This window comes from Lytechinus variegatus, chromosome 7, assembly GCF_018143015.1.
Source record: "Lytechinus variegatus isolate NC3 chromosome 7, Lvar_3.0, whole genome shotgun sequence".
NCBI classification, from domain to species: domain Eukaryota; kingdom Metazoa; phylum Echinodermata; class Echinoidea; order Temnopleuroida; family Toxopneustidae; genus Lytechinus; species Lytechinus variegatus.
Window position 1 is genome coordinate 40815105 of NC_054746.1, and position 11231 is coordinate 40826335.

Consider the following 11231-nt stretch of genomic DNA (forward strand, 5'->3'; position numbering starts at 1 on the left):
CCTAGAAGTAATTCAGTAAGATAGAATAATTATTATTCACCGAGGAAAATAATCATGTAGGGCCTGAAGGCACCGCCGAAAACCTAGATACCTAGATCTATATGTAATCATTTCATCCTTGTTGATTAAAGATGTCTATATTTCATATTTCATTCACATGTTTTCAGTAATTTCTTATTGGCAAATAACTTTTTTTCTTCTTCTCCCCCTGGCTCCTGCTCCTCCCCTTCCTCGTCATGTAGTAGTATAATTTCCTTCCATATACGGAAGAAGAAGTAGGGGTCATTTTATTTTTCAACCCCAGAGGGCGACACACTGCGAGAGTAGGCCGTCGGGTTCCAACATGGCGTTTACATTTGTCGCTTTTTGCTACTTGCTGGCCATGATCTTGGCTGCTGTTTTGATATTCTTTGCCATATTCCACGTAAGTTTGCTCGAATTGAAATGGTTGAATGTTTTAAAATAAAATTAATGTCAGTTAAAATTAATTTATGATGTTGATTGTTGGTCGTTGGAAATAGGGCGGTATCGAATATTGTTCGGTCCCGCTCACTTAGTTTCATGTTAGCATGGTTAGGCCTACTAGGCCTAGTAAGTTTCTTAAACAATTCGGCCCTAACCGGCTAACGTTATTAATATTAAGTTTTAACTTAACAGTTAGGCCTAATGTTAGGTATGTTACAAAAAAACAACAACAACCATACTTGAAAAATGAGGTGTTTGCTCCATAGCATTTAGAACTCGTCAAGATCTTTCATTTAATAATTATACCTCATGGCATGCATTTCTTCAATAGCCCCAGGCCAGTTAGCCAGGGGCGTTGTGGGGAGTGAAAGTTATATACTGTACGTAGCTCACTCCCACTAACGCCAGGAATCACCCTACATGCCTTTGCGTGTCGGACAGGATTACCCATGGTGAACCTAGACCTAAATCACCAATTTTAGTTATAGTTTTTCGCCCAAAGTTATGTACATGGGCAAGTTTTATGTTTACCCCCATTTGATTAGATTTCTTTTATATTTCATTAAATAAATAGTCGTAAAATTGAAAGAAATTAAGAGCAATAGCGTTCACTTACCCCCGTCTGTGTACGAAGCCATTTTGATTTCTTTTGTTATGATACCTAGATACACATGCGTGCAGAGCTGCAACTTAGATTTAAAAAATACTTGCATTTGTCAATAAAAATCACGATTTGTAAAATATTTGTTTCGGTTGAAAAATATCATGAAATAATTTATATGATATTTATCGATAAAAAAAATATTTTGCGATTCCTGATATCTATCGGCAGATGCAAATATTTTTTTAATTCAAGTTGGCAGTCAAACCACCAACCTGGATTAAAAAAATATTTGCATCTGCCGATAGATATCAGGAATCGCAAAATATTTTTTTTTATCGATAAATATCATATAAATTATTTCATGATATTTTTCAACCGAAACAAATATTTTAAAAATCGTGATTTTTATTGACAAATGCAAGTATTTTTAAAATCTAAGTTGCAGCTCTGCACGCATGTGTATCTAGGTATCATAACAAAAGAAATCAAAATGGCTTCGTACACAGACGGGGGTAAGTGAACGCTATTGCTCTTAATTTCTTTCAATTTTACGACTATTTATTTAATGAAATATAAAAGAAATCTAATCAAATGGGGGTAAACATAAAACTTGCCCATGTACATAACTTTGGGCGAAAAACTATAACTAAAATTGGTGATTTAGGTCTAGGTTCACCATGGGTAATCCTGTCCGACACGCAAAGGCATGTAGGGTGATTCCTGGCGTTAGTGGGAGTGAGCTACGTACAGTATATAACTTTCACTCCCCACAACGCCCCTGGCTAAGGCCAGTGCAGTTAGCCTGGGGCGTTTTGGGGAGTGAAAGTCATATACTGTACGTATGGTCACTCCCCACTAATGCCTGGTACTCCTACCTATATTTCCCCACATACGGGTACAAAACCAGAAACTTTCGCCCCCGAGAATTCTACTTTCACTCTAAAAGATCTAGCCCTAAAACATGTACATGGGGTCCAACTTCATTTCCAACATTTCTGCGATATTGACATTTTTAAAGAAGAATTTATAAAAAACAAGAAATTTGTTATGAAAAGATGGGAAGAGCTTACGGCTGTGTTTACGTCGCCATCTTGATTTCTTTGTCTTCCGCTTGGCGACAGCACGCAAATGTCGCGATTTACATCTTTTCATTTGACATTATATAACTTGGCTCATGACTTTTTGAAATCTTGAAGAATCCCAACAAATTTGATATCATTGGAAAGCCTGTGAAATAAGAAAAACAATGGTGCTTCAATCAACTCATTGTCTGATATATTGACGGCTAGAAATATTCTAATTTACAGGGGAAAATATGCAGATTTTGTTCTGTCAAAATTTATTAAAGGCTTGTTTGAGTGGGGGAGACAGTTGCTTTTTGAAATCTTGAAGGAATGCCAACAAATTTGGAACCATTGGAAAGTTTGTGAAATAAGAAAAAGAATGGTGCATAAATCATGACATCAAATATTGACACAGATATTGTTGTTTAAAGGGGAGAATGTGCAGATTTTTATACAGCAAAAGTAGATTTTCATAACTTAAACAAAATGCAATGAATGGGACTGTGTAATACTTTTTTTTAAGTGCAATGCGCTGTTATGCAGGACAAGCCATACCCTTGAATTATACATCATTTTATTCATAAAACTTCAGTTTCTCATGGTATAGGTTTCTATAGGGTTTTTCCTCATTTAATGGCTTCACACTTGTTTTATACATGGGTGCACAGACAGTACAAATTCTGAAAGTAGCATTTTCACTGAACTCCCTATCTTAAGTAAATTTTATTCTTTAAATATTATTTTCTTTATTAAACATAGTGCTTGAAAAATGAAAATTTTCTTGCCATTTTATCTTCCACCATTAGAGGGCGTACACAAAAATATGCCCAAAATTCAAATTTTTGAGCACTCTGGTCCATACAAAAATAATTCTAAATTACTTATGAAAATTGAATTGCAACTGTGTAGAAATTATTAATTTTGGCCACAAAAATGATATTTTAATGATTTTTTTAAGTGTGTGCTCTATACAGCATTGGCATACCATAGTCCTACCTGGGGAGAGTTTCATCAATATTTTCATCCGACAAGTTGTCAGATCTGACATCTTTCCATGATTTTGATTGGCTGAGAGGCACTGTTCCTATGGTAACTGTCGGATAAAATGGGACTTGTCGGATAAAACGTCCAACAAGGCCTTTCATAAAACACCCCCCTGTAGATTCCCACATGCTGGATGGTAGCAGTACACCAGTGCATGTATGTATTACTTTGTATTTTAAATTAAAACAAAAGTTGTGACCTTAATTGGGACCAAGGTGCACTAATAGAAAACAACAATGCGCATACATTGGCATACATGTATATGGAAGTGCCCCAATATAATAGTAGAAGTATATAATAATAATAATAATAAGTGCCCCAAAATTACAGACAACGCCAAAACAGGGACATATAAAACACACTTAGCATCAGACATTAGATTTCGTTCAAATTTCACCACAATGTAGTTGAAATGTTGTTCTATCGGAATGAATACCTTCTAGAGTGGGATGATACCTGTAAATATGAATAGCAAGAGGTTGAAAGCAAGGCCAAAGTTCCAGTAGCACACAGAGTCGCAAGATCACCGAGCGATATTTTTAAAAAAGTCTAGACAGCTGCCATAAACATTCAACTACGTAAAAACAAACAATGATGTCATGAGGAATAACCTTTCCTTGCACATGCAAACACAATACAAATCAATGCCCCCACAGTCACCCTGCAATTATGGGCAGCACACTCAATGCCTCATTCAGAATGTGCCTAGAGGGCGCTCTTGTAACATACCTACTATCGTTATGCACTCAGATCTAACTTAGTTACTTAATATCTTATGTTAGATCTATATGTAGGTTTATTCAATAGCTAGACCTAGGCTCATATCTTAGTTATTTTCTGGAGCTTAGTCACCTCTCTTCTCGTGTGTGTCACTGTGTGCACCACTGTAACTACACTGGGGGAGGAAAGAAGTCACCAGCGCTGACAAAATAAATGGCAGTGAATGGACTGATGACTTGAACCAGGATAATTCCGTACATTCTTCACCCCATTACAACACACAGGTATTATATCGCTCACTAAATTTGATCCGGATATCTGTATTATAATCTAGCACGAGAAGACTGAGATTTAGGAAATGGGGTCATAAAAAAAAATGTGTTTCAATCTGAGGTTTTTAAAATTCTTCTTTTATCATGTTCTTGCATAGCAGAGCGAGACTTTATGCACAGTTTTTCCAACGGCGACGGGGCGGCGTCAACATCAAATCTTTACCAAAGTTTAAGTTTTTGAAATGTCATCATAACTTAAAAAGTATATCGGTCTAGTATATGAAAATTGGTGATTATCAAGAATTAATAAACATCTGCTAGATTTTGAGTTCACATGACCAAGGTCAAGGTCATTTACGGTCAAAAAAAATTTGTTGAGGCAATCAACATCAAAATCTTAATCGGAGGTTGAGTTGTTGAAATGTCATCATAACTTAGAGGCTGTTCTTACTATGTTCCTAAAACTAGTTTACTGGAAACTATTTTAATGCGTAGTGAGAACGGTCAAAGCGGTCTTGGAAGCGATCTTTCAAACCAGTTTGGAAAACCACCTCGCGATGTAGTTTTCAAGATCGCTTTGCCTCGTTAAACTGGTTTTAGCGTAAGTGAGGACACAACCGTTCTTCGGGAAGCGATCTTCGCACATTTTGAGCGCGCTACTCCACACGGCAGGTGTAGAATAGCTATACTGCGGTTTCGAATTTCGCGCGAAACGTGTCACCCTACTGAGAGCGTTTCCATAGCAACAAGAGCGCTTTACGTGAAGTGATTTTGAAAACCACTTTCGTGTGATCAAGTGGGAACGCTAGCAAAGCGATCTTCCAAAGTGGTTTCCTGAATCGGTTTCCAGTAAACTAGTTTTAGAAAGCATAATGAGAACGGCCTCTTAGAAAGTATATGGACCTAATTTGTTAAACTTAAAATTAAGGGTAATCAAATATTACTAAAGATCCTGCCTGTTTCAGGTCACATGACCAAGGTCAAAAGGTCATTTAGGGTCAATGAACTTTGGCCATGTTGGGGTGTTTGTTGATTTTCAACATAACTTTGAAAGTTTATGGATCTGGCTCATGAAACTTGAACATAAGAATAATCAAGTATCACTGAACATTTTTTTTGTGAGTTTCATGTCACATGACGAAAGGTCAAAGGTCATTTAAATTCAATGATTTTTGATTATGTTGGGAGAATCAAAACGAAATCTTAACCAACATTCTTTAAATTTCATTCAGTATGTGGATCTAGTTCATGAAACTTGGATGTATTAAGAGTAATCAAACATCAATGAACATCCTGCTTAAGTTTTTTCAGTTTTTATTTATTTCAGTCTTATTTAAAAAACAGGGTAATCATTTCAGAGCCAAGAGGCCTGCTTTTCAAAAGAGCCCTGTTACATGAATATTCATACAAATGAGAACTTGTAATGTACAAAACCATACAGATAGAACTACACAAAAGAACACAACAGTTTCAGATCACATTACCAAGGTCAATTAACTTAGGCCGTGTTAGGGGTATTTGTTGAATTGCCTTCATACTTTGAAAAAATTATGGATCCAGTTCATGAAATCAAATGTGGACATAAGGGTAGTCAAGTATCCCTGATTGTCTTGCAAAAGTCTTTGGTCACACGATCAAGGTCAAATGTTATTTAGGGTCAATGAACATAGTATTTTATCATCTTATGAATTGTGTTTTTTGTGAATGATTATTCTATACTGGTAGTCCTTTTCAAGGTCAGCACTGCTGCTATATTGAATCGCGTAATGCAGGCAAGACTGCCAGAGGCGCTCCATTTGTTTTACTACAGTATATCTTAACTGCATGATGCCATTTTTCACTTTTGTCTGTACATGTATGTAATATGTTGTAAGAATTAAGCAATAGTTGTACATCACTCTTTAGTGCCTAACAAAGTGGTGAAAGTGGCTGGAGATACCATCCCAAATTTATTCCATATGCATTTACTACATGTGTTGAAATTAGACTATGCAGGAGATGAATTAAATGATGATTTTTCAATCACAGATATCTTGAAAGTGTCTGAAAGAATTTTATTTTCTGAGTGTTATACTTTTCCATATGAAGAACATTTCATTTTACAAACGGAAAAGTTCAAGATAATTCTTTGAATTAATTTTTTTTCTAACATATGTCTTTAAAGATTTAACAGGTAATAGAAATCACTTTTAAAATGTGTTCATGAATGCATATAGCAATGGCAACCTGACGAATTTATGACATTTTAAAGAACTTGAGATATCAGGTCTTCAGGTGTGTATTTCACATCTGACAATATCAGCTGCATACCGTACACTTCCAATGTGCAAAATCAAGAACCAATCCCGTTCACAGTTCTGCAAAGTTATTGGTGTAAAATGTTCCATTGCATAGGCAACATTATTTAGTGATTCTGTTTGGATGGTAAAAGAGTAGTTTGACATCATTACTGACTGAACTTATATAGATATAAAATACTTATGTGCTGATTGTGTTTTGTTCTCTCCTTCAGATTATTGCCTTTGATGAGCTGAAAACTGACTACAAGAACCCTATAGATCAGTGTAATAGCCTGAACCCGGTAAGTAGGAATACAGAAAGGTCACGGTCATTATGATCCATCCTTCATGTTAGGAGTCAGAATTCATCATGTGACATAAAACTCACGTGGGGAGAGGAGGAGGAGGAGGGATAGTCTGCAGGCACAGACCCTGAATTAAGCTTTGATCTACAAATGTGTCTTCACAAAAGTCTAGCAAATAAAAACGTGATGGGTTTGCAAAGCAGACTAGAGGTGGGAGGCGGAGGAGGAGAAAAAGAATAAATTTGTCTTATATCATATAACTTTGGGTTTAGTTCAGTCTTATGAATTTGATTATCAAAAACTTATAATAGCTATCATGATGAAATATAGAGTATCTGTATGAAAGGAATTTACATAGCATCACAGTAAGTTTCTACAAGTAATCAGGTAATAAATTACACCAACTTCACATTTTTTGAAAGAAATAAAATGATGTTGAATTTTTATATGCCCGTCCTACTGGATGAATTATGGTATCACGCTCGGTGTCCGTCCGTTAAGTCTTCCTTGTAAACGCGACAACTTCATTTTGGCTTAACTTAAGGTCATATAACTTGGTGTGTATGATACTAGCATAGATCCCAGGGAGCCTATTGATTTTGAGGTAAAAAGGTCAAGGTCACAGTGACATGTTTTCATCTTACCCTTTTGCAGCCCTTGTAAACATGATACATTTAGATGGTATTTAAATTAACCTACATGTAGGCTCATATAATTTGGTGTGTATGATACTAGCATGGTCACAGGAATGTCAAAGGTCAAGGTCACAGTGACATGTTTTTATCTTACAATGTACCCTTGATTAAGCTTTTGTTGTATTTTGTTGTTTATACCTGTACATTCATGTTTATAATGAGGGTTGAAAATGGAAAGTGCTTTCACTTTTCTTGCTTGAACAATAACTCAATTTTCCGTTTTATGGGCAAGCGTGTTATGTGCTTGCCCCAGCGACACTCTTGTTTGATATGTAATAGAAATATCTGCTACATTAAATGACATTTTTTTTGTCCTCACAGCTTGTACTTCCAGAGTACATCATCCACATCTTCTACAATGTACTGTTCTTGATTGCTGGTCAGCTATTCACAGTAGCATTGAACCTCCCCCTTATGGGATATCATATTTTCAGGTATGTTTTTTTATAAGAGGGGTGTTGTAAGTTACATAATCTTCAGTCTTTCAAGAGAGGACTGTATTATTAATAATTTTAAAATACAAATTCAAGTTGTATCGTTGCATCACTTGCATCACTTTTGCATCATTTCCATTAATTGAGTCTTTATAAAAAAAAAACAGAATTGGAAAATTCAAATGCCTTTTTTTTTACATTAGACCAATGGAGCATTGATTGCATTCATCCAGTTATTACTCAGAAAGCTATATAGTAGGGGAGACCAGAGTTAGTTGGAACATTGTAATTTTATTGAACGCCTGTAAAATAAATTTATGCAATACTGCCCTCAATTTATTTTTATTAATAATACAACAGTGTTGAATTATTATTGCAATGAATTGAGGGCAGTATTGCATAAATTTATTTTACAGGCGTTAAAGAAAATTACAATGTTTCAACTTACCCCATGTTCCAACTAACCCCGGTCTCCATTATGAAATTGTTGTCCAATTCCATGCTTGCAAAAATGATTTTGTTGTATTTTACCAAAAATAAAAAGAAAGTTTTGGTACCTAAATAATTTATTTAGAAATATGTATATGCTAGATGTAGATTTTATATCACATATTTCAACAAAGTATCTCATGATATCATCTCTTGTTTTCTCTGACAATTAATTCAAAATTTGAGCATGAATGATATTTTGATTTACCCAAACTACTTGAATTTGATAAATAAATGTAAATGGGAGTTCGGCACTCTACAAACAATCTCTCCTTTGGTTTAATTTCTCATTAGAAAGCTTTGTTTCTATATCTGATAAGATAACCTTTAGTTACACAAATCCCTGAATGGGCATATATTTTTACACTTCCATGATTCGGACTTTGCCTACATAAGAAAGTTAGCTTTAGAGTGTTTAGCACTGTTGTTATGTTCAAACCTATAAGAAGGAATAGCTTTTATTTTGTTTTTATTTTAATACATGATAGTGTAAGCCTACCTTAGTTGACACCCTTTTAGCCTAAAAGGACTGGGCAATTTTTGTAATGAATCTGTAACATGAAACTTTGTGTCACATTGTTTCATGACTTTTTCTTGTAAATCTTTCACAACTTTTGAGACCTTGACACCCAGGTATGTGTTTCCAAAATTGCACAAATGAAACTCATGTACAAATTGAATTCAAATTCTGTTCAAATATGAATGAAATGGAAATGAAAGTCACTGCTACATGTAGCCAAAATTCATTACTGTATTATTTATTTTGTCTTTTACTTATTTAAATCCATTGATTTCATGCTGTTCATGATCAGAAAAGTTTGAAAAACCACAACTAAAAACAACATCAAAAATTTGTATGGAGGTTAAAGTCAATTGAAAAAAAAATCATAATTCTAGTTGAAGCATATAGGTTGCAACATACAAGGCCACAATTGCTTTTCATGCTGGACTTAATAAAGCTCTAACCATATTGTGCAAGACTGCCACCTTGTGTCCAATGAACTAATGTACAAAAGACTTTATAATCATACGTGTATGGAATACAAGTCAACTACACAAAGATTAAAGTGTTTTTAATGAATATCTTGAACTGGAATAAGGCAGTATTGAATAAGGCTCTCACTTTCTAAAGTGCCCCCCACACCCCCTCCCTCCCAACTTCCAAGGAAAAAAATGTGTATATTAATGATTGATCCACTCTATTGATAAAATGTTGATTGAAAATATTTAATAAATTACAAAAAAAATATATTTTCAAATATGTTTGATTCATTCCTTTTACAACCCGCACATTTTGTATCAGATATGCGAACCGGCCTGTAATGAGTGGTCCTGGTCTGTATGATGCTACTACTATCATGAATGCAGACATCTTATCAAGGTGTATGAGGGAAGGATGGATAAAGCTTGCCTTCTATCTTCTATCGTTCTTCTACTATTTATACAGGTACATTGACCCATCTTGATAATCCCAATATTAATGATATCAGCCGTCTGGAGTATTTTTCATTATGTTTCATTCACTATTGAAGGTTTCTGGATTATATACCAGTGGTTTTCATTGTTGGACAAATACTTCTATATTCTCAAATTTATTAGTAATACGTAACTCATACAAAGTGATGTAGACTCTCATTAATCAAACTGTGTTGAGATCAGTTGAAATACTTTCCAACTATTTTTTTTGTGTGTAAAGAGGGAGGATTTATGTTTAAAAAGCTCATTATTTTATATACATGATAATGATTTTTGTCCCTGATGCCATGATCACATAGGAAAATCTTTCTCCAAGTTGGTCAAAGCTGTTTGTAATGGCGTACCATCCAACAGTTTTAAAGTTTGCTTCATTGGTTTAATACAAATATTTTACATGATAACCATCTAAAAGAGAGAAATTCAGACCTTCATGGAAAAATTTGAACGGGGCTATTTTTCCTGGCTCTGTTCATTCCTTAAGCACCTATTGTCCTGTTGCTAAGATAGTACATCCTTCGAATGTTTGCAAAAGAGTCCAGTTGGGGAGAGTAAAAATGGAAAGCTTTTATTCAATTACATAACATAATATAAATTCGTTTTAAGAATTGTTCAATATTCAGGTACAGGTAATAGTTAAAATTTTGTTTAATGTTTTTTTTCTTCCTTTCCTTTGGTCTTAATGGTTCCAAGCTCATGTACATTATACATGACTCTGTAACAAATAACATTAATCTGTTTTCTTTATAATATCTCACAGTATGATCTATGTCCTAGTTTCATCATGAAGTCAAATGAGGTTGCGCAACCTATATCCAGATGTAAACCAGGAGATTGCAAGGACATTGGTAATGGGGTTAAGATTAGGAAAAACATTGTATGTTAAGAGTGCTGTTTTCACAATGGTTATACAGGTACAGGGGGAGGGGAATCGGTGTCAATAACATCTTAAATTATCTTTCTTAGCCTGTATCAAATTTCGGTAAATCTAGATTGCATAAAATGCAAGCACAAACATCCATGATATACATGTACTATTAAATTGATTTTATCAATGTTACTTCTTTGTTTTTTTCAAGTCCAGCCATTGTACTAGGACACTTGACCAATGATCTATACTTTGTTTGTACGTTAAGAATCTGTACGTACACTGAACCATCAATGCTGATAAATTTATTTTCTGACACTAAAGCATGATTTCAGCTGTTGGTGAATTACCCCTAGGTAGAGAAAGGATGTATTCTGCATATCATCATTGTTATTTTGATCAGCTATTCATTCAAATATTTTTAATGCAAGTTGTGAGAAATTACACTACACATACATGTATGTAGAAACAATGAAATATTTACAAGAAAGTACATGGCAGTTTCATACAACATGTATG

The 11231-nt window shown here is 34.6% G+C and overlaps 1 protein-coding gene across 1 annotated transcript; it reads left to right on the plus strand.

The window, feature by feature from the left end:
* The first annotated feature begins 292 nt into the window (after positions 1-292).
* LOC121419308 (protein cornichon homolog 1-like) lies at positions 293-10938 on the plus strand. Its single transcript, XM_041613713.1, has 5 exons — positions 293-424; positions 6682-6750; positions 7770-7882; positions 9675-9818; positions 10605-10938. Exons 1-5 carry the CDS (start codon positions 344-346, stop codon positions 10630-10632), a joined length of 435 nt encoding a protein of 144 aa, XP_041469647.1. The 5' UTR covers positions 293-343; the 3' UTR covers positions 10633-10938.
* Positions 10939-11231: the final 293 nt, after the last annotated feature.